This window comes from Papio anubis, chromosome 6 (assembly GCF_008728515.1).
Source record: "Papio anubis isolate 15944 chromosome 6, Panubis1.0, whole genome shotgun sequence".
Lineage (NCBI taxonomy): Eukaryota > Metazoa > Chordata > Mammalia > Primates > Cercopithecidae > Papio > Papio anubis.
The window spans coordinates 146,936,772-146,964,362 of record NC_044981.1 but is presented as its reverse complement, the minus strand read 5'-3'; the positions used below and the strand labels follow the sequence as shown (position 1 = coordinate 146,964,362).

The 27,591-nt window shown below is 36.0% G+C and overlaps 3 protein-coding genes across 5 annotated transcripts in view; 1 reads left to right on the top strand and 2 right to left on the bottom strand.

Moving 5' to 3' along the window:
* COL10A1 (collagen type X alpha 1 chain) overlaps nucleotides 1-25,046 on the bottom strand; it is a 104,637-nt gene extending 79,591 nt beyond the window's left edge. The window contains exon 1 of the mRNA XM_031667731.1: nucleotides 24,976-25,046. Within this exon, the coding sequence (XP_031523591.1) occupies nucleotides 24,976-25,005 (30 nt within the window). The 5' untranslated portion in view covers nucleotides 25,006-25,046. The remainder of the gene's footprint in view (nucleotides 1-24,975) is intronic.
* Nucleotides 1-27,591, top strand: part of NT5DC1 (5'-nucleotidase domain containing 1) — a 152,807-nt gene that overhangs the window by 96,328 nt on the left and 28,888 nt on the right. The gene's annotated exons all lie outside the window — the stretch shown is intronic.
* Nucleotides 21,292-27,591, bottom strand: part of TSPYL4 (TSPY like 4) — a 43,480-nt gene continuing 37,180 nt past the window's right edge. The window contains exons 5-6 of the mRNA XM_009206238.4: nucleotides 24,976-25,155; nucleotides 21,292-21,581 (exon numbers count right to left, since the gene is read on the bottom strand). The gene's annotated coding sequence lies outside the window, so the exon portion shown is untranslated. The remainder of the gene's footprint in view (nucleotides 21,582-24,975; nucleotides 25,156-27,591) is intronic.

Genomic DNA, 27,591 nt, shown 5'->3' with positions numbered 1-27,591 from the left:
TGGTGAACTAGTGTGATCTTTTGGGGGGTGTTAAAGAACCATGTTTATCATATTACCAGAATTGTTTTTCTGGTTCTTTCTCATTTGGGTAGACTATGTCAGATGGTAGATCTGGGACTCAAAGGCTGCTGTTCAGATTCTTTTGTGCTCCCTGGATGTGGTGCTGTCCCCTTTCCCCTAGAAATGGCTCCCTGAGAGCCAAACCGCAGTGGTGCCATTTCTCTTCAGAATCTAGCCAGCCAGCAGAGCTACTGGGCTTCGATCTGATACTGGGAAGTGTCTGCATAGAGTCCTGTGATGTGATCTGTCTTCAGGTCTCTTAGCTGTGGCTACCAGCACCTGCTCCAGGAAAGGTAGCAGGAGAGTGAAGTGGACTCTGTGAGAGTCCTTGGTTGTATTTTTGTAAGTCCAACCAAAATTCTGGTATCCTGGAAATTTTCTACTTTTTTTTTTTTTTTACCCGATTAGCAATTACGTGAATGTTTATAATGTTTCAACTAAAGTACAGATTTATGTTTTTTGTCTTTTCTATGTATGTATATGTTTTATAATTTTTAAGATTATGTATAACTTCTGATTTAAGGAGAGAAGGCCTATTTCATACCTGATACTCTGGTTTTTTTACTTTGTTCTATTTATTTATAATTAAGCTTCACTACCATTTTGCAGAATGGAGTCTAAGTTTATAATTGGAATGGATAAATAAAACATTAACATTGGCCCCACATTAGAACTTCACTGTATTTAAAACAGATTTTATAAATTCTAAAGTTGTGTCCTTGTATATTCACAGTTATAGAAAAGTCTTTATCAGTTTTCTCATTACAGTTGATTTTTTAATAATTATTTTAATCATGTTGAAATGAGATGTTTAGTAGTAATACCTTTCCTACTTGAATTTTGTTCTTTTTTTTAGTTGACCACTCTTGAGAAATTTAGGTACAAATTCTCATAGAAGTTTTACTTCTATTTATTAACTGGTACTTTTTTTCTCTTGTAAACCTTTAGAATTATATAATTGATTGTGCATGTGTATTTTTTTCCCTCATTTTGAGTGCTAGTAAGCTCACAACCCAGTTTGAGACTTACATATAGTTCCAGTATTGCAGTATGTTTACATTTATTTTTTGTCTTCCTAGTCTTCACATTTTATTCTGATTTTCTTTGGCTTGGGATACTTATGCTTTATATACCTCTTTCTCATTTCTAACTATTTTGCAAGCAATTTAGAAACTTTTCATATTTAGGAGGAGACGACACACATGAACATACAAATGAACAAGTATTGGATGACATTGAGTTGTGCTTGAGACTATTGGCTCTCTATAGTTCTTTTGTACGAAATAAAGTTCAAAAGTTTAAACCAGTTATGCAGACTGTTTTTCTATTTTAAAAATGCCCTTGCCTGTCAAATGAGAGTAAATATTTATAGTTGGCCATGGTGAAATGTTCTGAGGATGAAAAAAAAATGATTTTAATAGAACTGCATCCTTAATGGAAGATGGATACAAAAATCCATTCATACATAGGAACTAGAAAAGAATGAAGTAATGGTAGAGGGCAGTTACCTAGTTACAGCTAAATGCTTAATACCATCACTTCAGGGGAAGCACAGAATTCTCTTATTGTATACCATGCTGTATGTATGTTTTTGCCTTTTAAGATTTTTAACTGATTTCAATAAAGAAGTGAAATGTTTGTTGTCCTTTTAGTGGCACAATAATGATATAATGGAAATACACTGGCTCAGTTTAAATGTGGGCAGATTATTTCATCTCTCTGAATCACTGTCAATACTTTTTTCAGCTTCATGGGAATAGCAATATCTATCACAGAGCTTATAGTGGATATTACTTAAGATGTGGTGTCTGTATCATGCCTGTTACATAGTGGCCGGTCAACATATGTTCATTTTCTCCTCTTCTCATCACCACAGTTCTCAACCTTAGAAAGTCAGCACTCCCTGAGCCAAAATACATAGTATTTTTTTAATTATCTATGTATTTTTTCTTTTATCTATATATGAATACTGTCTTTTTCCTTAGAAAATAAGATTGTTACCATATGATAAAAGGAAGTAATTGTTTGTATTTCTTATTTTGAAAGAGCAAAATAAGTTGTTTTGTTAGTAGACTTAGAAACAGAGGGTAAATGTGGATAGTTCCTTGGATGAGGGATGAGAGGTGATGAAGACAGTACATAGGTTACAGAAGTTAGCAGCAGTGGTATCTGAAGAAAACAAAACAAGCATGCCCCCACCTCCCATCACATTAGTTGCCCTTTTTTACACAGCTAAAATTAAATTGAGAGGGAAAAAGATGACAATGGTCGTGGGGGTAAACACCCCATGCAGAAAGCCTCTACTTTTACACAACTCTGCTTTATTGGATCGTCAATAAAATCAAACAGGAAAGACTTCAGACCTGCAAAGCTGCCAAAAATGTAGTGGTCTCTGGATTCTTGACAACTGAACTGTGAGGGTCATGTGGTATGTAAAACGTCTGGAAAGAATCGTTCTGCTGAGGGGCAAGTGACAGGTCTGCTGGATTTCAGTAATCCAAGAAGGTGCCAGAGACAAGTTCTCAGTTTCATTGGGATGGGTTCTGTGTGGTGCTTCTACATGGCTCTCAGTAGTAGTTACCCCTGTTTATAAAGATGAATACAAGGAAATCCTGGTATTCCAGAACTGGAAAAGACTTGAGAAATTAACTCCAGCTCTTTATTTTATATGAGGAAACAGGCTCAGAGGCCTCAAGTGACTTCCCCAAAGTTACACAGTGAGTTAGTGTTAGAACTACAGCCAACACCCAAGTCTCTGAACTCCTGAGTTAAATGCAAATATCTGTGAAAACCATTTTTTTAATGTAGTGTAGGATTCTCCTCATGTAACCTTATTCAGCTCTGGAAGTTGATATCCTAAATAAAGAAAGAGAAATAAACAACTCCTACCCTTCCTTTGTAGTTTAGCAAGAATTTGTACCTCTGACCCAAACTCCAAGGACAAGTTGCTTCAAGATGCAAAACAAGGAAGAGCGTCTGAGGTCTTTAAAAAATGTTAACCATAGTAAACAAACAAACAAAAGAAACCCTACTGTACTTACTGTGTGATGGCCCCCTTTTCTCTCTGGAAGGGGAAGGAGAGGAGATTCAAGGGAAAGAAGAGGAGGGAAAAATGTTTTACAGTGTAAGAGGTTTCTACTTAGTAAGTGCTTCATAAATATTTACTGATAGATGAAATAGCCTTCAACCATCACTGTCTAACTCAAACAAGTTTTTTATGTAATAAATTATACCTTAAAATAGCCACACCTTTTCTCCTCAAGGTACGTAATACCACAATTTTATATGAAATGTAGTGCAATAGGAAAATACAGTCTGTCTAAACTAACTGTAAAGAAAATCCATTGCTAAAGAGAGTCAATAACATTGTCTAACATTTCTGTGCAATAATGTAGTTTATATAAGTTTCTAGGATTACTATCTAATGAGGTGTTTCTCCTAATACCTCAGTCCTTAAAGTGTGTATATTGATGTGCAGTATTTATATGTTTGTATTCCCCAAACCTTACGGCTGCCTGGTTCTCATTGCTCATTAATGTCCCTACCAACAAGGGAACAGTGGGCATTATCGGTGATAAACCAAATCAGTTTTGCTGCTTCCTGAAAGCTACATTGATTGCCGCGCGTTTTTGGATGGAACAAAGATGAGGTAGAAATTATGAGCAAACGTGAGGATGAGGATGCAGGCTTATGAAACTCATCCAGTTAATCTCCGGTTAGCCCATTACTTAAGTGAAAATTGGTAATCATTAATATCGTGGTAAGAATTTGTCATGTGGACTTAGTTAGATGGTTAGAGAGAGTGGTAGTTCGTGTGATGTTTAAGAAATGATGTGAGATCAGACTTAATTGTGTGATTTTGGCAAGTTAATTAACCTTTATAAGTCTCTGTTTGCTCTTAAAATTGGGATAAATTGTATTATGAGTGAGATAATACATGTGTTATGTTAAGCACAGTACCTAATACATAGTAAGGAGGTCTCAATAAATATCAGCAGATAATATTACTAATGAAAAGGCATCATTTCCATTTTGGGTATACTCAAATGTTCTTTTAAGATGTCATTTCTACTTTAAAGGGTTATACACATTCCCCTCCATTATTTTAAAAAGAGAAAATTAGTACTAGGGTTTAACTATATACAGATGAAAGACTTGAAATGGACATTTCATGTTGCTCAAATTGGATTCTATGTTTCTGTTAAGTAGGTATTGTTTTTAAAAAGCAAAACTTCCTATTTTCTTTTGATATAAAGTCAAAAATCAAATCTTAAAGTACATTAAGGACTGTTTACTTGTATATTATAAAAAGTCAATATGAAGTTCAAAACTTTGTAACTGAATTTTGAGGTTTTGCCTTACACCTGTATAGAGAGTGTAAAACTACAACTAACCAGAATCTACCTGGTCTGAATACTAATATTTTGTCTTTATTTCTGTGTGAACATTTCCTCTGTTAGGAATTCCTCCTGGTATTAATCTGAAACCTGCTTCTTTGGCCTCCTACTATTGGAAGGTGTATCTTTTCTAGGCTCAACTTCCCCTGCTTCTTCACATTGCATCTTCAACAGACCCCAGTTGTCCTGAGTGGTCTCTGGTTGGCCTTGACCTTAAAGTCAAAAGCAAGGATTGTTGCTAAGAAGCTATTTGTGTGAGATATCCTCAGTTTGTCAGAGTATTGTTGGGATCACTTTTCCTTTTTATATGAATGCAACATTACTAAAGCTGTACAGAATAGCTCCATGCCTTACAGACTCTCATTTATTACCTGAGAATATGCTTATAAACCTTTGGCCTTTCTTGACTATTCAGTTTGTTATTAGCAACTGTTTGTGTAATGGCCTTTTAGTTTATTTGTGTTTTACTCTTAGTTCTGCCAGTTTTTCAACTGTTGATTTTTTAAAATCTTGACCCATAATATCCAGTAATAAATAAGAAGTAGAGGTATCGTGCTTTCCTTATAGGAGTGTTGTGATAACAAAACCTATAAATAAAAAATTATGATGTTTTACTTTTAAACAAAAGGCAGGAAGAGCCCATGTGTTAAGCAGCTGTGGTGAAAGCAAAGAACACTGACTTTTTAAAAATGAAAACTTGATTTCAAATCTGGAACGTGCAACTTGCTTGCTGTGTGATCTTGGCTAAATCCCTCTGTTTCTCCAACTTTAAGATACTTTGTGAAATGGAGAAGATATTTCCTACTTTATGGATTGAGAAAATAAAATAATATATGCAAGCAGTGTTTCATAAACTGAAAGTCACTAATATAAAGAGAATATATCTCGTCTCTGTGCTAAGGGACCACATGAGCAAATGGTTATCTTTGTGTAAGCATTTAAATCAAGAGTATTTTCAAAGTTTGCTTTAATTTTAACTCTGCTGTAATAAACCTTGAATCTTTCATCTTTATTGTTGGACTTAAACATATAATTATACTGTTAAAAAAAAAAAAAAAAAGAGGAATTGGGCCAGGCACAATGGCTCATGCCTATAATCCCAGCACTTTGGGAGACTGAAACAGGCAGATCACTTGAGCCCAGTTATTCAAAACCAGCCTGAGCAACATGGCAAAAAATACAAAAAATAGAGAAATTAGTCAGATGTGGTAGCATGTATCTGTGGTCCCAGCTACTACGTTGGCTACGGTGGGAGGACCACCTAAGCCCAGGATCCATGATCATTGCACTGTACTCCAGCCTGGGCAACAGAGTGAAACCCTGTCTCAAAAAAAAAAAGAATATTTGGTCAACAATAAATAAAGTAAAAGCAATTAGGAACTCCAGGTAAAGTAAGAAATTGTAGAATGAGGTCATGGTCCAATCAGAATGCACAAAAAATATGACATGATTTTGAGCAATTATGAAAATTAAGAAAAGGAAATCTATTTGACCTTTATTCTACTAAAGTGTTCTTTCAAATGATGTAGTTTATAAAAATGGAACTCTAAAAATAGAAATGTAATTCTAGCACATTACTTGTTTTCACAACAAATGTTATTTATATTCTATTTATATTCATAACAGCGTAAACAGATTATTTACCTTTAATTCTTAGGAACAACTTAGAGACAAAGCATAGAAAGGGTAGTTGACAATTTGGGGTAAAAATGGCAGTCAGAGGCTAAGATATAGAAGGGGATTGGAGAATTGGTGGGAAGGGGAGAATCACTGATAGCCTATTTTATGTTGTATGGAGTTAAAAATTGATCGAACAACAGCTAGAACCTGAAGTATATTGTTTAAAGTTAGCAGTGGCCAGTAAAAGAATAAAACTATAACAACTGGGAGGAGGGGGTAAGAATAATAAAGGATAATGTGAATTAAGTCCTTATTTCTTAATGGGAGGTCAGTAGATGTTGTTTATGGCTTTTGAACTAAGAACTACAAGTATAATTATATTATGTAGAGTTTTGAATGTAGATTATCAGAAGAGTTAGAAACAAATGACTAAAGGTAGTGGCTTTGAGAAGCAGTGCTGAAGTGGGCCAGGTATGGGGCTGGAACCTATTCTTTTCCATTATAAGACACTATATACTGTTGCAATATTTTTATGATTTACATTATTAGTTTGATACAAGCATAGTTTTCTAACTACTGATAACCAAAAGTCATAGATGGATACTGTGGCATATTTGCTGCCATCCTCAAATCTGGAAGATATACAGTGATTATTCAAACCTAAAGTTACCTCGCCTTCCTGCCATCCATACTCTGCCGCTCTCTCTATATTCTGCTTTGACTTCTAGGTAGCATGAATTGTTTTTGCTTGCCAGTCTAGGATCAGCCTGTGTCACATTATATTTTATGTCATCTCATTCTTAGTTCTCTTGTTCACTGAAATGTCAATCTGGTTAATTTCTATAAAATAAAACATACTGAAGTTATAATATAGGCATATGATGGTAAGAGAAACAATGTATCTACTGCTTAGAAAATAACTTGCATTATACCAATACTTTATATCACGATTTCACTATTAAAATTATGCAGTGGAGAATATTAATTGACTCGAACACTGGAAATTTTTTGGAAACCCTGTTTTCTGTATTTTTCTATTAAGTTTACCTTAACTTTTTTATTTAAATTAACATGTTTTTATTCAAGAGGTCATAGTAGTTTACCAGATTAGCTTGGTCATGGCAAAATTGTGACCAAATCATTACTAAAATATTCATTTTTAAGAATAGTTCAATACAGGGATTCCATTGATAATCCATATATTCTGCTTTATGTATGATTGTATTTGAAATGATTACTTGCATATCATTTCTCTGCTCCCTCCTTCAAATGTACATAATCAGGGGTTAGAAAGATGGCTGGCTGTCAGAACAGCTTTTAAATTTTTGGTTGGAAAAGGTGCATTTTTAGAATATGGTAGATTCTCTTGTTAATTAGCTAAATATATTCACTGATTAAGATTGAAGTGTAGGCAGATTTAGATCAACAATAGCAACTAGTAGCAATTAAGCAAATTTGATGTGCACAGAACAGATAGTGAGATTGTGGGTGGGGATTGAAGGCCAAAGAGATGCTATTTTCTAGCATTAACTTTAGAAGAGACCAAAAAGCTATTTTAAGCTACAAGTTGGAAGGGGGAAGGTGAAGATGGAGAGAGATTCCTGCCTGTAACCATATTTGATAATGAACATTTTGGTCAGTTATTCATTCATTCTTCCACCCATCTGTCTAGTGTTTGTTTGAGTACCTACTGTAACACTTATTGGTTGGTATTGTCGGGATGTTAAGGGGCTAAACTTGGCATTCTGTTATCCTTGACATTCTGTTACTTCCTGACATCATGCTATCTACAAGAGTGAGATTGTATTTCAAAAGGACAGTCATCCTTTCCTTATTAATCATATACTCCATAAGCATCTAACTTCCTTGATGGCTTCAACCTCAAATCACCCAGCAATGACTTTCAGGAATTCCATTTTTTAACTAATAGATTATTTATATTTTCCATACCACATTTGTTATTTCCTAAAAGTACATTTAAATCCTTAAGTGTTTTTGAATTTTTGTGTCGCTCTAACAACAACAAAATATATGCAATGGGAAAGAGTTCGGTTAATCAAAATTTAAGCCAGTTTACATAATAGCATTTAAATCTTTTCTAAATTTTTCCCCAAACTATAAATTAACCCATTATTAGTGATTAGTTTGATCTAGGAAAAAAAAAAGTTTTCTCTTTTCCATTTGGTTTTTAATAGCACAAAGAAATTATATCAATTACAAAAATACTCAAACTATTTGGATGTTATTTTGTCAAATTATATATAGTACATAGAAAGTTGAGGTCAGGGGAACATGAGTAGCAGCTTCATTACACCAAACAAAATAGTGTTTCCTTCTGTCTGCTATGACATTTTATGAGCATTTCACCAGCATTGCTGACTTTTTCTGGGTCGTGTTTGCTGCTTCTTAACTCTGCAGTGTTGGGAGTGCTGGCTCACTCTCTCCACCTTTTCCTCTTCTACTTGTGTGGCCTTGTGTATGCTGTTTTTAACACTCACATAGTGCTTACCATGAGCCAGGCACCGTTCTTCATTAGACAGGGAAAGGAGATACTTCCTTTTCCACCCCTCTTCTACTCTGGTATTGCAGATATCCTCAAATGGAATAGCCATGTTTTCTCCAGAGTTCTACCTAGTTGCATCTGACCAGCTCTTTTTCCTTTCATTTCTGGCAGAACTAGTGTCCGGGGGCTCCTCACTCTTCTACAGCTGTGTGTGTCCATCAGAGCCATAGCCTCGGAGCCAGAGGGTCACGGGAAGCAGGATCTCCTGTCCACCCCCACCTCCTTTCTCCATTTGTAGTGGGCTAGCTGCCCTCCTCACCTCTACTGTCCTCTGCTGTCTACCTAGGGTCTGAAGAGGCATAAGTCTTCATGGGCATCTGGCCACAGATCTGCTTTGCCTGTTTAATGATGTTGATGTCAGCTTTGTCCTGAACCACATACCACCCATAGTTTGTAGACACCATTCCCTTTATTGGGGGCCAACTGAGACTTACAACTGAACTTTTTACAAAATCCACAAAAAGTCCTTGATTCTCTGCTAGGTCTCTGATTATCATCTTGTCTGATTTAAAATGCTAAACAGAATTGAATCATTGGAAGATACTGGAAAGGATAACTCAACATTCTTGACCTTCACCACCTTCTACCTCTGCTACCCAAGTTTTAAAAAGAAACAGCCAGGTACAGTGGTTAATAATAATAATTTTAGTTGCTGCAGTACAGGTAGAAGACAGTATAATACAGTAATGAAGGCACCCAAGTGTCAGAGTTAGTCTGTTACAGATTCAAATACCAGCTCTACTTTTTGATTGTTTAGCATTGGCCAATTGACACAATTACTTTTAAGTTCCACATATGAAAATAAACCTGATAATGGTATTTATCTCATAGGATATTATGCAGATTCAGTGAGATAATGTATAAAGAACTTAGCACAAAGACTGATGGATTGAAAGCACTAGGTAAACATTTCTTCTTTATTTTTGCTACCATTGAGAAGCAGTTTACATGTACCAGATATGGCAGTGCATTGACTACTTTATATGCACATATCTACTTCATTAGGAGCTCCACAAATAGCTTCACCCCAGATAGTGCTGCCGCCAAAGCTCTCTGAATTTTGTCATAGAGGGCAGTGGCAATTGATGTTCCCAGGGCACCTAGCTTTGCTCAGAAAAATGTCCTTCATCAGCTTGTTAGTGCCAAGAGTGAGCAAGCTTTTTCTAAATCTTCCAAGAGAGATCCTGGTAAATAAAAGGGTTCTTTCTCCTGTCAAAGTGCTGGGTGGTCACCACATCAACAAACAGGGATTCAGTCACTCACTTCCTCTCCAAATTGAGGTCCCTAAGTAGTGAATGACAGTTTCTGGGTAACAGCCATCTACTTGGTAAAGTTCACGCATTCATTCAGAGCCACCTAACTGTTCCACACAACTTGTTCCTGAAACAGGAAGCAGTCAATGTGGCCAGTAAATGATGGCTTATATGGAGATAGGCCTTTCCTTTTCAGGACCATTATATGTAACTGTGCTCATGCCCTGCTTGACTCAAGCAGCTTGTTTAAAGAGCATGCCTCCTTCTATTTGTCCCATACATAAGAACTACAGGTGGCTGGGTATAGTAACTCATGCTTATAATCCCAGCAGTTTGGGAGGCTGAGGCAGAAGGATCACTTGAGGCCATGAGTTCGAGACCAGCCAGGACAACATAATGAGACCTCATCCCTAGAAAAAAAAATTAAAAATTAGCCAGATCTGGTGGTGTGCACCTGCAGTCCTACCTACTTGGGAGGCTGAGGCAGGATTGCTTGAGCCCAGGAGTTCAAAGTTACCTATAAGTTACAATCACGCCACTGCACTCCAGCCTGGGCAACAGGGGAATATCCTGTCTCTAAACAATATATGTATTTTGTAAAAGTACCACGGGAGTCTCTTATCTGATTTGAGAGCCATGTTTCTTAACCAAAGTGGGGACTTTTTCTTCTGATAGGCTAACTCATGAGGTCACAGAATGAGACAGAGTCTTCCATGGTGATCCCTCATAGCCACCAATAGAAAAGCAATTCAGTGAGAATGTGAACAGTGTAAATTAGATTAAGAATCTTCTAGTATTTACTCCTTTAGCTACCTTAGCACTATTGTCATCTTGAACTGGGTAATTCTTTGTTGGAGGAGCTGTTCTGTAGCAGCACCCTCCATCCACCAGAAATCTCTCCAGACATTGCCAAATGTCCCTGGGGGTGAGGGGAGCTAAATCACCCTCAGTCAATAGCTGTAATATATAAAAATATCTTTCCATGAAAGACAGAATCTCCAGTTGTTTCTTCTAGATAAACAAGAGAGTTTGTCAGTTACTCCTATTAAATTTTCCCTCCTGAAAGGACTATCTTCTGGAAGTGCCTTTTTCTTTTTCTTATAGGTTGTTAATCTGGTCTTTGCTGCTGTGTTCTTAATCCAGAAGACATTAGATAATCAAAGGACAGGGAACTATCATGAGAAGACTAAGTTTTATTCCAACACTGCTATTATTAGCCTTGGCACTGAGCAAATCCTTTAACTACTCTAAACCTTAGTTTACCTATCTGTTATCAAGGTTGTGGAAAGAGAAATATGTATGTACAAAAGCATCTTTAAAAAACAAAGCAGTCACCTAGCACTCAGATCTTGGTTTCTAACACCATTCTCTAGTATTAGAAGCCAGGGCTCCTTGGAGAAATCTCTGACTTTAGGCCTGGGGCAGGAATTATACAAGATGACCTAGAGCATCTTGTAGTGCCAGAAAGTAAATAAATGTTTTTAAAAAATTATAATGATGGGGATATGTAAAAGGGATACAGGAATTAAAGGATAGAGCTTCCAATGGCTAATGCTGGAACAATTTGAGAACAAAATAAATAAAGTAGTATGGGATTATAACCCAGAGTATAAAATAACCATCAATGAGTCTGCTATAAATAAGTGATTAACAAGTAAATAAATAGGGAGAAGAGACTAATCTACCACTCAAAAGATTCCCAAATAATTTATGCACACATTTTGCCTTCAAGAAGGCAGAGCATGAATTTTTACTCCTTACGGGTAGCCTGTGCATTGTACTTCTTACAAAGAGTACAGTATGAAAGAGGGGGGAAAGAGTAACTTTGCAGTGGGGCAGCCTGACAAATACTGTCCCGGCCAAATCCTCCAGGTCAACATCCACAGTGACCCTTGTATAAATAGGATATACCCTTAATATAACATGAGAATGGCACTTTATCTCCATGGTCTTCCACCCAACAACACATAACCTAGTCTAATGAAGAAAAAGTCAGACAAATCCCAATTGAAGGACATTCTACGAAATATCTAACTAGTACTCCATAAAACTGTCAAAGTTACCAAAAACAGGGGAGGTCTGAAACTATGTCACAGTCAAGAGTAACCTAAGGAGACATAACCAGTAAACATAATATGGTATCCTGGATGGGATCCTAGCATAGAAAAGGGACATTACATAAAAATTAAGGAAATCTAAATGAAGTGAGGTGAGGACTTTAGTTAGTAATAATGTATCAGTATTGCTTCACCAGTTGTGACAAATGTACCTAATATAAAGGAAATCTAAATGAAATGAGGACTTTAGTTAATAATAATGTATCGGTATTGCTTCACCAGTTGTGACAAATGTACCATAATATTGAAAGATATTAAAAGGGAAACTGAGTGTGAGGTGTATGGGAACTCTGGGCTATCTTTGTAATTTTTCTGTCCGTGTAAAACTATACTAAAATTAAAAATTTATTTTAAAAAACGTAGCTAAATAAAGGTAAGACACTATTATAAGTAATGATTATTTTATCCAGAAGGATATTGTCGAGCTCTGGTGTGTAAGTCCCTTAGTTTTAAAAGTCTATTCATGAAGTCATTCACCAGCTTCCCTCTCTGGGTGATGTTTAATGTCCTTATGGATCGTACTTCATCTCTTCTCCCACTAGCTTGGAGCAGTTTTAGGTTTCCAACTAAAGAAGCTGAAGGATATCATGTAACAGTTCTTCACCTTCTTGGCATAAATCCTGTGGCAGATCGTGTTTACTTTTTCTTATGAGGAAATCCACATATGCTCCCTTCATCTTCTCCCATCCACTCAGAAATACAGCTGCCTTTACAACTTACCAGTGCTTTTTTCTAACCAAGGTCTGAAAGGTTGTTTAGTTTCTTTGTTCTCAAGGGGAATGGAAAAAAGCAGTAAGGTACTATGGTAGCACCCCACAGCACCAACTTGCCCAGTAGGAATGAAGCACCAACTTGCCCAGTAGGAATGAAGCACCAACTTGCCCAGTAGGAATGAAGCACCAACTTGCCCAGGAGGTACTGCAACTAGATGTGTACAGAATAAGAAGGTAAGATGAGAGGATCCTTCAGAATGAGTCACCACATGTAAAATCTTGGAGGGACAACACATAAGCAGATAAAAAAGTTTAATATAGGTAACTACAATTAGTTACCTCTATGATACTCTTGCCTTTTTGGCTGTAGCCATTATAACTAACTGTATAATTGGAAGTCATTCCCACCACCTTTATTTCAGTGAACAGTATTGTTTATTCATTCTGGGCATATAGCACTGTATAAAGTATGTATTTTAACATAGTTTGTTATAGAAATTGAATTTAGAATCACTCCGGTATATAGAGTAGTGTTCTGTAATCCATTGGTGAAGAAAAATTGACCAATCAAATTTCTTTAATGGGACCAGTGATTTATGGGACCGCCTCAGTATTGCTTTTCAGTTCTGAGAACTTCAGTGAGGTGAGCATTTGCCAGAGTCAGGTTTACTGATGATATTAAAAGTATTGGTTAATATAAAGATAATAGCGCAAACAACATGTGCTTACTATTATTTAGGCTTGTTTGACGCACTCATGAAGTTGGGAAGGTAATACATGGCCACTGCTGACAGGTGAGGTCATGGGCAAGGACATGAAGCTCAAAGAAACACAGGTGTACAGCCTAAGCCACTTGATTCTGGGCAGAGTATTTCCCCTTCTAGCCTGCACTGAAGCCTTGGCACGGTTTCATGATTATAATTATTACCTGTACTTTTTTAAATGCTCTATTTCTGGACCAAGTCATGTTTGCTTATTATTTGGATCCAAATGCCACACTTGTAGATTTATGCACCTACAGCTGATAATTTTAGGAACCATGGACTAAAGTTAATTTACACCTGGAGGAGTGCTGACCAATAGAACTTCCTGGAGGGATGAAATAGTCTATATCCAGGCTGTCCAATGTGGTAGCCACTAACCACATGTGGCTATTGAGCACTTGGAAAGTGGCAGGGAGTTGCAGGAACTGACTTAAATTTTACTTAATTTAACTTTAAGTAGCCACCTGTGGCCCATACCTGCTAGAGCACCAGTCTAGACAGTGTAGGAATCCTCCATGTGATGCAGGCTCCCCTGCTACCTTAGCTCTGGGCCTTGCTTGCACACACTTGGCTATTATTTTCGAGAAAACATTTCTGCAGTACCTTTTTTCTTATGCTTAGCGTGGTTGGAATATATAGATCACTAGCAGAACAAAGTTCCTTCTCAGTTTTGGCACACTTAAATCTAAAGCTGTAAGTTCTTAGACTCATCACTAAAAAATAAAATTCACTGAGTTTTGTTCACCATACTTGTTTTTAGGGGAAATGAGGAAACAACGATCCCGTATGTTCTTGATTCCACCTTTAAGAGTTTGAACCTTTAGAAAATTATTATTGGCAATAGGTTTATGTCTTTAATTCTAAAAACAAAGGCTATTTTCTTTTACAGATGCAAATCTATTAATTTGATGCCTACAAAGTTCAGTGACACTTTAAGTTCAGATTGAGTGATATTTACAGAGTCATATGAAAATCCAGTCACATGATGTTTGTTAGGTTAAGAATGGCGTTCCGAGATTATAGTCTAGGAAAGGAGGAACTGCAGTGTATGATTTCATAAATGCATTGCAGATAAACATTAAAATATTAAGACAATGACAACTATTTTTATTATTGTTGTTAACTTGAGCAAATAAATTCAGAAGCTCTACGGAAGGAATCAGAAAAAATGATAGTTCTTTATTATCTCACATTTCCTTAACTAGAAAATCTTAAGGAGTGAGGAAAGTACAAAGGCAACAAATATTACTAGGGGTAATACAGTAATGCAAAAAGGGAAGGAGGAGCTGTCTCATAAGAAACTTTTTCTTCTCTAAACATGGTTTTTCACTTCTTAATACAAGTGCTTTTTAAATTTAATTTTAATTTAATTTAATACACAATTTTTTCCCACAGATTATGATATTAAAAAAAACTTTTTATGGTAGGATACAGGAAATACTGAAGTTAATGTGAAATGTCACTTAATGCAAATTTGAACAAACCAAATTACCAACTGGTTGCTTTTCTATACTAAACAGTTTTACAGTGTTGTATTAAATTCTCATTTAATGTGAGTTTCTGATTTAACACTTGTTTTTATTCTATTTCTTGGATTCATTTTCATGGTCATGAAACTATTATGTCAGTTCTTTATTATTACTTTACTATACATTGTTATTAAATGTGAACATATTTTTAGCTAACAGAGCCCTGCAGTCACCCAGAAGCTCTTTTCATGCTCCCTTCTAGCCAATGTCCCTTTCCTGGAGAGACACCTAACACCACAGATTAATTTTGTCTCATTTTTTATTTTATATACGTGATTATGCAGTATATATTTTCCTGCGTCTAGTGTCCCTTCCTCAACATTATGCTCCTGTAATGTGTCCCTGTGCTGAATGTCACAGTAATTCATTAGTTTTCATTGCTGTACAATATGCCATTATATTAATATAAGTACACCACATTTTATTTATTCATCCTACCCTTGGTAGACATGGGTTAATTTAATTGGGGACTGTTACAAATAATGCCTCATGAACATCGTTTACATGTGATTTTCATGCCTATTTACGTGTTACTCTTAGATCTACACCTAGAATTAGAATTGCCACATTATAGAATGTATCTGTGAGTTCAGTTTTAGTAGGAACTGCCAAATAATTTTTCAAAGTACTTGCATGGTGTGAGTTCCAGATACTTTATATTCTTAATATCCCCACCAGTACTCGATGTTGTCAGAAATATTTTTTGCCACTTGATATCTATAATCATTATCATAATTTACCTTTTAGAGAACACCAGTAGTTTTCGACCACAGATGTCCTGACACACACACGGTGATCATCAAATATACCTATTCCCAGCTCTCCATAGACCTGCTGAGAAAAACTCATGAAGACAGTGGCCTCTGACCCAGCTCACTTCGGGCTGTATAATTTGGAATTTGGTCCTGCAGTGAAACACTTGGGTAAGGGAGAGGAGGTGGTGCACTGCTGTGAGCCTGAGGCTTTTGGTGGGGTAAGAAATACTTCAGGAGTTAATACTACCAAGTTTGCCAAGTGCTCTCAGAGTGTGTTTGTTGAATTTTTATAGTAAAGTAATTCTTCATAAATAGCCCTCAGTTTACTCAGTTGAATACAACAAATTGCTTTTTGGTAATTACTTCATTCTCAGCCTTGAATGTAGAAATGTAAAATGGATGAGAGATAATGACTAAGAAAGATTCAAAAAGATGCCCTACCTAATTAGTAATCAGGGAAATGCAAGGTAAAACAATGCTGAGATGTCCACTTTCACTTAGTGTATTAGCAAAAATTAAGAATCTGACAGTATGACCTGATGAGAGTGTGGGGTAAGTGTACACACATATATGCTGCTAACAATGTTAAAAACTATTGTCCCCAACAATTCTGAAAGCAAACTCAGTGTGAATATTAAGATTAGAAATGCAGATATGCAGTGAGCCAGCCATTTCACATTTATAAGCCCTAAAGAAGTACTCACATGGGTACATGGACTCATATACAATGTTGTTTACTCCAGAATTTATAATGAAAAAAATCACCAAAGGACTGTTGTATTCATATGCTAGATTGCAATGTTGTGGTTAAAAAGAATGAAGTGTTTCTAGAATGTAAGCTGTATGAGAGAAAAAACTTTGTCCATGTTTTCAACAAGTCAAACAATGAATAGTATGTAGTAGGTGCTCAGTAATTATTTGTTATAATTACATGGCTAGATTTAAGTACATGGCTAGATTTTGAAGTCACTCTGTTGGGTGAAGAAAGCAAATTCCACAAAATGTGTACTAGAAAATACACATATATGTGTGTAAGTCCATAACACCTTATTGGAAAGATACACACCAAAATGTGAACCACATATGTGTGTATGCAAGTCCCTAGAAATTTATCTGCAAAGTATACAGTGCAGAAGTGTCCAAGGAAAGAATGCAGTCATGGGTTCTTAGTTTCTCTTTCTGATTAGGCCAGTAAAACCCCTTCCTCATCCCTCTTTTCTGCTTATCATTACAGACAGAAACTAAAAACCATGTCTTCAGGCTGCTAAAAGCCTAAAACAAAACAAAATAGAACAACAACAACAAAATAAGCCAGGTTGGACAAGCTTGGTGTGACACTAAAATGACAACAATGATACCCACTAGGGTTTAGGGACCAGAAATTGAAAGTACTATTTAGAGAAGACTTCAGACTTTTTTTTTTTTTTTTATGTTTCAAAATTTAGAACATATATTTGGAAATTTGCAAGTGTTCACATATATTACTTGAGTAATTACAAGATAACTTTAAAATAACATTTAACCTTAGAAAGATAATTTCTGTGTTATCTGGTAGGTTGATACTTACTGAGTCAGGAGCTTCTCCCTGTGGAGCCCCACAGTCTCTACACAGATATACAGAGCATCTGATCTTGCACAAAATGTGTACTAGTCCTCCCAAAGGAAATTCCTTAAATGTGTGGAATAAATTGGGGCGGGGCAAGGCTGTTCAGATATTTTACATATTTCTTTAAGAATAAACCAGCTGTTTGTGTAGTTCCTGGCTTTATTCTGATTTTGTATTAAAAGTGTACATTTTAAATTTTTCACTAATTGTATTTAAATCTTTACAACAAGGCTGTAAAATGTCTTAATAAAGGGGTGAAACAATAAGATTAGTAGATATGACAGTAAGGATTGTGTAATGAAAAAATCAAAGAGACCAAGATTTTCATTCTATCCTGCTATTTTCCTCATTACGTCATGATGATAGGCAAGTCTGCGTCTCTAGGCCTCATTTTCATATCTGCACAATGAGGAGATTAGGTTTTGTGGTCCCCACGGTTTTAGTAGCTACCCCAAGTTTCTCCGCTCAGTCCTCTGAGAATGATCTAATAGACCTTTGGGCCATGTGGCCCAGTGTTTTGTCCTGGAAGTAACAAAAAGTAGAACCACCCTGCCTCCCGCTCAGTAGGACTTCTAGGGTTTTTTCATAGCATATGTTTCAAAATATGTTTTGAAGGTGAGTAGCATTTTGATAAGGGAATCTTGAATTTTTGACCCATGCAGGGCAATTCTGTGATGCAGTGTGTCCCATAGCATTTCGTGGTTAATCGACTGCCTGTACTTAAGCCAGAGGAACTTGGCAAAGTAAAAATAGCTCTCACACAAAATGTTTACTATGTGTAAAGCATTGTGCTAAATGTTTCACATATATCATTGCATATAATTCACATAATTACCTAATGGGGTGAGCGTTATGACTATGATCTATAGATAAGCCAACAGTCTCTGAATGACTAAAGCACTTACCCAAGGAGATTGCACAACTAAGACTTGACTCAAGACTGTCTGATTTGGGTCCATACCACCCAGGAACACTGGAGACCATAGCCTGTAATATACTTTATCTGTGTGTCTACTCTGGTACAGAACTTTGTCCTCTGAAGCTTTTCAGTAGAAATGGAATAGCAACTCTCCTTACATCAACAGCTTTCTTAATGAAGTCACCTGCAAATTATGAATTTCTTTCTGCCATCCCTGCTACCCTGCTCCATAATCATTTAATTTGCTGGCATGAGACATTTAGATTAAGTTCCTTTTGATGTTTTAAACTGATTTTTTATCTGGAGGGCAAAACATTTTCTTTGCCATAGTTTTTAGATAAAATGTTAATTGGTCAAAGTCTAGTGCAGTTTTCTCTTTACTCACATTTTTCTTCGGTGAATACACATAGGGTATTTAGTGTTTATTGCTAACATTTGCCAAATAATTGTGTGCAAAATATTTGTCTCATTTAAATTTCCTTTTAATTAAATTTCCTTTTATTTTTAAAAGGACATCTTTCCTTTTAAAAATAAATAGTCTGATCACTTATGTCATATGCTTTCTTAACAAACTTTTTCCTAGGTCAAAAGAAAGAAAGAATGTAATTTTTTATTAGAAGATAGTTTCATTATTACAATATTGTTTTATTCAGATCCTCTGGGAGCTGATATCTCTGCATTAATAACTATGCCTATTCCCTGCCTACAGCAGATTTCTTCCACTTTATTCTGAAAGATTGATCATGTATCTTAAGAAATCGTGGGAAAAAAATATTTGTGTACCTACATTTCCTTTTAAGATCAATAAAGTCTGTAGCTATAGAAGTAAATGTTTTCTTTTTTATTGTGGACTTAATGTATTCTAAAGAGAGAAAGCAAAAAAAAAATCCTTTAAAATATTTAATTAGATAGATGGTAGATACATATATACATATTATATAGGTAAAGACTAAGTTTATAACCTTATTTTTTTTTTTTCATGTTAACTGGGTAAAGAGTTACTTAATTTTTGGTTTAAAAAGTCTTTCATCTTTATGTTTGAAAAGTATATATGATTGTTATTTTATTATGATTATATGTTTGTTAATTCTAAAAAATAACCAAAATACATAAACTTGTTGCATTGATTAGATTGGAAGGAGGCAGTGTGAAAGAGGCAAAAATAAGACCAGAGAAGGAAAAAGAGGAATTGAGATGGTTAAAAGTCCTGCTTAGAGTAGAATATTCTGGGAACCCAGCCATTACTCAACTATGAACCCCTCATGCCCAGGTTCCCACTGTATTTCTACCTGAGTCTCTGTCCACTCCTTACAGAGGCTATGAAGAGCTGCCCCCAGGCTTTCTTTACTCTGAGCCTCATTACTGATCATTGTGGAATGAGTACTGGGTTCCCATCACAGATTATTTTCGTTACTGATATTGATTTGGGAGCTGAATTTAGCATAGTGTATACGTACTGAAATGCTGTCTCGGCATTCTGTTAGGCTGCCTACTACAGAAGAAAAACCAGGTTAGAAAAAACAGTGAAAGTTCTATTCCAGGTCTTTTGTTTGTTAAATAATTGAGCACTTCAGTCCTCAGTGTAGGGCAGATTTCCTTAAGACGTTGATAGTTAATGACCCCTAATGTCTAGCTTATGATTTCTTTGTTGCTGTTATCTCTTTGTGCCTCAGAGCTAGAGAAGTCAACTGTGACTTTTTTCAAAGGAATAAGCATTGCCACATTTCTGAGTCTGCTTTGCCCCGAGGCATCCCATTTTAGTTCTCCTAATTTTTTCCAGCTTCTCTCTTCCGAAGGAGGTAGAAGATTTCAAGTAAGGATAACGTCAGTGGACTGACTTCTGTTGAAAACAAAACCCTCCCAAAATGGTTTTGTGCTTCACAAATACATTTTAAAACCGTTTGAAATGAAACCTTCAGTGTATCTCGTTGAAGCTAGCCCCTAAAACCTGTCCCGGGTTTTACCTGGAGGCATCTTTATTTTTCTGTACCAAGGAAAACATTCCTATTTCTTGCACAGTTAATTTGTAAGACTGTACTTAGGCAATAGTGCCTTTCTTCATTCATCTCAAGCTACAAGCTCTTTAGTTCTTTCTGATGATGTCATCATGTCATCATGTGCATTTTTTGGATCTTTCAACTTCCTTTGACATTCATGAGGGAAAATATTACCAGTGGTAGCTTTCAGCCCTAGACTTGTAGTGTCTTTCTGTGGCCCCTGCAATTCCTCTTTTAATAAGCAGACCAAGTGAGCCTGAGAACATCTTATTCAGAGACTAAAAATAAAGTGTGCTAAAATCATAAAAGCAATAGCAAAGGCACATATAGATAGGTTTTAAAGAGACGGCAGAGTAAAGAGAGCCATCATCTGGCTCAGAATATACTAATAGAGAACCCAGGCCAGAGAATAATTGAGGGGTAGTTACATCATGGTGGGGATCCACTGTGATTAAAAGATACATAAAGGTATTTATGTTGTCTTTCATTAGTTTGATCACAAATGATTTTTTAATATTCACTCTGCTCAGAGACTGCATAGCCTTTAATAAAGTCTCTTAAATTGATGATTTTATTATTCTTTTGGTACTTTCTAATAATAGTGTGTTATATATAACTAATTATATTTTTATTATGTTACTGTCCTGTAGTTATTAAATACTACATATCAGGACTCAGCAAACCTTTTCTTAAAGGGCTGGATAGTAAATATTAAAGGCTTTGGGCACCAAAAGCCAAAATCAAGGCTATTATGTTGATACTTATATTACCATTTTAAGATGTAAGCACCTTTCTTAGCTTGTGGGCTGTGGTTTGCCAACCTCTGGTCTTTATGGTCACCTGGTAAGTCTTGCCTAGTAGCTTTTTCCCACACACACTTACTTCTGTAGTTAGGAATCCTCTGGTATTTGCCTGATATTAAGAGTATAAGCATGAATGTTAAGATGGTTCTTTTCTTAAAAGATCTCGGAGTCTCAGAAGAAAGAAAAATACATAAATATGGTTATTACAAGTGTTGATTATAGTGTAACATGATGAATGCCATCATTGATGTGCAGAGTGGGTATTGGGGAGGGCTCCTCATAGAAGGTAACCTTGTGACAAGCCTCCAAGGTTCACCAGGCAGCAGAGGGAGGGCAGTGTATTCCAGGAAGGGAGATAATATTTATGCCTTAACCTGAGACGTTTATTTGGAGTTTGTTTTCCCATCTCAGTGGAAGGTCTGAGTTTTCAGATAATAGCAGAGACAATATCAGTTCAGCGACTATGAAGAACTTCTACAGAAATCCTGAAGAAAAGCAGAATTGAATTTTATAATTATTATCCAATAATTATATAGCTAAACAGGCATACCATTTAAAGCATTTGATTTCTGCTTCGGAACGCAAGTTATTTTTCTTTAACAGATAATGGTCACCAAATAAATTAGATCTCAAACATATAGATTTAGACACATAAATGATGAGGTTTAGTGGACTAGGATTCTTGAGGACTGTATTCCATACCCAAGTTTGTTACTAACTGTAATTTTGAGTAAAATATGTGGTGGCTACTTAATCATCTTTAATATGACAAGGTTGAAGGATGTGATTTCTAAGGCTCCTTTCAGTTCTAGATAAAATTAGAATGCATATTGATGGATACTTTTTTCCTCTGCAGAAATCTAATTTGGTGTTTCAATTTTCTTTTATGGCTTTCGAGTTCAGTGCCATGCTTAAAGGCTTTTCACATTGCAAGATTTTAAATAAATTTATGTGTAAGGTTCAAAAAGAAGCTGATTTGTCTAAATTTATCCAAATTCTGAGCTCTCACTTATTAAAATTCTGATTAAAACCCAAACCCCTGAACTGTAATACTACATCATAAAGTACCATGGGAAAGAAAAAGAGTAAGGATTTGTGGTGACCCTGTAGTTACCATAGAGTCCCCAAATGCCTTGTAACTGGAGGGGCAGTATTGCACAAGCTCTGAAAGCAGACTGGCTGCATTCAAATTCCGATTCTGCCACATGGTAGCTGTGTGACTTTGGGCAAGTTCCTTAGCCTCTCTGTATCTCAGATTTTTCCATTGCAAAATGGGAATCATATAGGAGGAATCATATAGGACCTGTTCATGGGGTTGTTATGAGGATTAATTCCATTAATAGTTATAAAGGTCTTGGAACCGTGTTTGGCAAAAATAAGCACTCAGGGTATGTCAGTTATTATAAGGATGATTATTATAAATAATCTATTTTAAAATGTGATATTAAATTAAAACCATGGAAATGTTTTAAAATAAATGTTAATGCCATAGGAAATTCCTCAGATACAATGCTGAACAGAAACACAGGTAAAAAAAACTATATATGGTATCCTTAAAATTCCCACAGAGTTAGATATGAACAGAAAATACACTGGCAGGAATCACATGGAAGTATTAGTATGTTTGGTAGCTAGTCTGCAAAGATAGCTCCCTAATGAATCATGCCTCCCGGAAGTCACACTTTTCTGTTTTCTTCTGCTTGAAAATGACCTGGACCTCTATCATCAGTAAAATTCAGCAGAAGTGCTACTGTAAAATTCCTAAGACTAGGTCATAAGGAGTCTTGCAGCTTTTGCTTGTCCTAAAACACTTGCTCTGAGGGAAACCCACTGCCACTTACAAAGTCCAACTACCCTGAGACCCAAATGCAGTGAGAAAGCTCAAGCTAGCTACGTGGAGAGATGTTTGTTTCACCAGCTCTCACCGTTCCAGCCCACCCAGCCCAGGTGCCAGACAGTGAGTGAAGAAACCCTTAGATGATTCCATACCCCCAGGCACAACTCCAAGTGAGAAATGCCTGGCTGAGTTCAGTCAACCCTCAGAATCAGGAGATGATAAAATACACCGTTATTTTAAGCCATCATGTTTGAGGTGGTTTGTTGTGCAGCAGTAAAAAACCCAATACAATGAATTTTCTGTAGCAAAAGTGTATCATATATAAGAAAAGCAATAATTTAATCTATTTAAATACTTCTTTTTTCCATATAGGTTCAACAGTAAGAGTTGATTATATTTTATGTATGTTTTTATATTATATATTTGGTTATTCTTAATTAAGCTACAAATTAATTTTACTAGAACACCCATTCATTAGCTATGCTAAATAAATATAAATTTATTGGACTTAGAATATTTACATGTAAAAAATATAGAGTCCAGGAAGTATATTTATTCCTCAACAAATTGTGTACAAATTCTGTACTACCTATTACAGAGAATTTCCTTTTTCTAAGACATTTTTATAAGATTTTTCTCAACTAGAACAAAGGGAGGGATATTGGAATGTTTGCTTTGTTGTACTGTACAAGTCTAGGAGAATCTAAGTCTGTGGTTCTTCATGTCCCTAGCCTCAGGAATCTAATTAAAGGTAGAGAGCCTACACCTGCTGTGATCCCCCAACACACACAACACACTGATGAACAAAATGTTGCAAAGAGTATTGAGGTTTCATTCACGCACCGAGGCCCATGTATGGATTTTAGGATAAGAACCCAGGCTTAGGGCATTATTACTCCTCAAACAATGTTGCAGAGTATTACACATAGACTATCCTATATATTTATGTTTGTTATATCAAAGAAATTATTTCATTATTCTAATGCTATTTCATCAATTCTGTTTCAGATTTTATATTAAAAAGTTAATAACTTTGTCAAAACAATTATCTGAGTTAAAATCTCCCCGATTTGAAACTTTAGTATGTTCTTTTTTTCCTTTTTCTTTTGTTACCGTGGAGTAACTAACCAGGTGATATTTTATGAAGACATATAGAAGATATGACTGATGTGATACAGATATAGGTGGAAAGTATAGTGAAAAACAGAGTAATGCCTCATTAAAATAGCTGCTTAACTACTGTGTCTATGCAAGGCATAGATGTGGCACAGACCTAGGAGGCTAGAGAGGGCTTTCCTATTTATATAATACACTGTCTGGACATTGAACAAGTAATCCTCTGTGATTATAATCTTTATGTGTGTTCTGAAATGGATTGCTTCTAAGTGAAATATAGCTCTGCATACTTTTGGCTTTATATTAAGAAAAGATATTTATGAAGAAACTGAGGATATTTGAACTAAATTAATTAAGGAAACAGTGCACTCTTATGATAAAATTTGATCTTTAAAATGCATATTCCTTTGAATACCAATCTAGTTTTTTAAGAAAAATCCAAAGTTTTTGAGTTGAGATTTAAAGGGTAGCAGGGAGGCAGAGGGAACAAACATCCCAGGATAATCATTTTTTACTGCTATATTCACTCCGTATTTCAGCAATTGATTATTATTTTCAGTTTCTAAGTGTTTCGTATTTGAACTAGATGAGAAGTGATAAGTATGTAGAATTTGCTTTAAATACTTGTTAATTTTGGTTTTCTTTAAACTGTTTAAAACATTTATGCTGACATAAGCTCTTCATGTATTTACATTTTGTAAATTTATCTGCAATAGAAACCTTTGAGTTATTTTTTGGAGGTGAAGAAAAACAATTTAGAGCCTGTTTACTTTTATTTCAGCTGTTTCTAAAAGGATTTGTAAATATTTTATCTTGAATTGCATAGAGATAATCATTAAAATTGGAACTTTATTCCAAAGCCTCTTGTTTAGGTTATCTATTGCTCCATAGGATACCACTACACAAAACAGTATTATGTCACTTACGGATTCTGGGCTTAGTTGGGTGCTTCTCATGTGGGGTCTCTCCTGTGGTTGCAGTCAGATGTCAACGGGGACAGTAGTCATCTGAAGGCATGACTGGGCTGGATGTCCAAGGGGCTCACTATATGTCTTGCAGTTGAAGCTTTTAGCTCAGCACTCAGCTGGGGCTGGCAGTTGGAACACCTACAACACAAATTCTTCATGTAACCTATTCCTCACGGCATCTCAGGTAGCCTCAGATTGGTTGCACATCTTAACATGGCACATGGCTTCCAACAGATAAGGAGTTGAAGCTGCCAGACCATTTAAGGGCTACACCTGGAACTAACACAGGGTCATTTGCACCACATTCTATTGGTCAAAGCAGTAAAATAACCTGCCCAGATATAAAAGAATGGAACAATTAACTCCAACTCTAGACATGTGAGGTGGGAGATATTGTTGTGTCCATCTTGGAAACTCAGTCCACCTCACATCTTTTATGTTTTATGTTCAATAAATTTAACATCTGTTCTATGCGTAGATCACATGTAGGAGAACATGTAAATGCCCCTTCAATTATAATGAGCTACTAAAACCTAATGCTACTTTGAGAAGTGCAGTAACAGGCACAGGATCCTGGCTATTTCACCTCTCGTGATAGGCTTCCTGCAAAAGGATCAGACAGAGTTGTGTCTAAGTAAGTAGAAGGGGTGGAAGGGAATTCTTATTGGGGATTTTGTGCCAAGCACTATGAGATGGATACTTTAGCCACACTACTTTTTTTGTTTTTTAAGAGATGGGATATCTCTGTGTTGCCTAGGCTAGGCTCAAGTGATCCTCCACCTCAGCTTCCCAAGTAGCTGGGACTATAGGCGCACATCACTGTGCCTGGCTTTCTTCTCCGTCATTTAATGAGATTTTATAGGTGAAGAAATTAAGAATTAAAATTAAAATTTTTAAGTAAATTTCTCAAAAATCCTGATATTGTAAGTGGCAAACCTGGGATTCAAACTTAGGCCATTTGACTCCAAAGTGTGTGTTTTTTCTACTTTACATACAAAAGTATTGCTCTCAAGGCTGAGAAATGAAAGTGAATGTGAAATAGTACAGTGAAAAACATAAAACAGTTCATCATTAAGTCTTTACTTCACATATATCCTTCTTATAAAGGAAATAAAAATAAATTTTATTTTACTTAAAAGATTTTTACTTAAAATGTTCTTAAACATAGACACAGACTTGAGCATTTTTATCAGATAACATTAAATACGCATAATTTGGTTTTGTACTTCTAGTCGAAATAGCGAGGACCATGTTCTGCTAGTAGAAAAAGACTTTCAAAAAGCTGTCTGGTTTTGTAGGGGTATTCTACTGAAGTAATTCTCCAAGTATGGTCCTTGGACTGTCAATTGACCTGAGAAATTGTTAGAAATGCCCAATTTCAGGCCCCACCCCGGACCTACTGAATCAGAAACTCTAGGAGTATTTTTGAAAGCATTCTGGATAATTCTAATTTACCTTCATTTTGAGACCCACTACTCTGCCGAAAGTCTGTTTTAGAAAGATCATATTCAAAATGCAAAGACATTTTAGAGGAGGAGAAACACTGTGGAAATGGGTGTTCATTGTGGCTAAAGAGTTATCTGGCTGGACATCACCATGCAGGCATAGACTCAAGCAACCCTAAGATTAAAATGGTCCTTCGAAGCTGCCTATTTCACAGGTTTGCAAATGTCTGATTGGCCAGGTGTAACTTTCTGGGGGTCCACCAGAGATCTCTAGGGTGGGGCATAGGAATTGTTAACATCATCATTCTCCTCTGGACACACTTTCTTGTGAAAAGTGTCATGCAGAATAGAATCCAGTTATCAAAGTTTAGTCTGAGAATGATTAAAAGAGTGGAAATTATTGCTTTCCTGGTTCTGAACATTGTACTGACATTAATGTAGCTCTATAATCTAATCACCTAATTGGATAACACAGAGCACATGAAGATAAGATGCCTAGGGCTATAAAGGAGGACACATGCTTCTTACCCAGCTTTCTGGAGCACAGATATTTTTCCAGGAACATGATATCAAAAGTACATAGTAGTAACTAAATAAATTGCAAAACATGGTCTCCAAACTTTTTATTATACTTTATCTATATTGTGGAGCCTAAGCTGACTGTAAGCTCTATATTTTGAAGTTGCTGACAAACAACAGCTCCTCCATTGTTATGCCTGTATGGCTGAGCTTTCAACCTGGTAAGATTACATCTCTCCCTATGAAATTTTACCTCACTGAGTCACCTTGTCGACCTTACAGCCTGTCCAGTTGTTGTTGTATGTGATTCTGTCATCAGATCCATCTGCTGACCCTCCCAGCTGTCAGCATCCTCATTAAAGGATTTGTTATATTTTGAATAAAACCAGGCAGACCTTCAAAAACCTCTCTCCGCATTTACATTGTCTGTCCAGTAACCATGTCAGAAAGAGGAAACTAGGTTCTTTTAGAATGATTCATTCCGATATCATAGGAGAAAAAATAGGTTGTGAACTCTGATGCCAACAGGGGAGTTGACTAAGCCAAGTGTAGACAATATGGTATGGTGGGATTGTGGGTAAACTATTAGAATACATATGTGATACTGTCC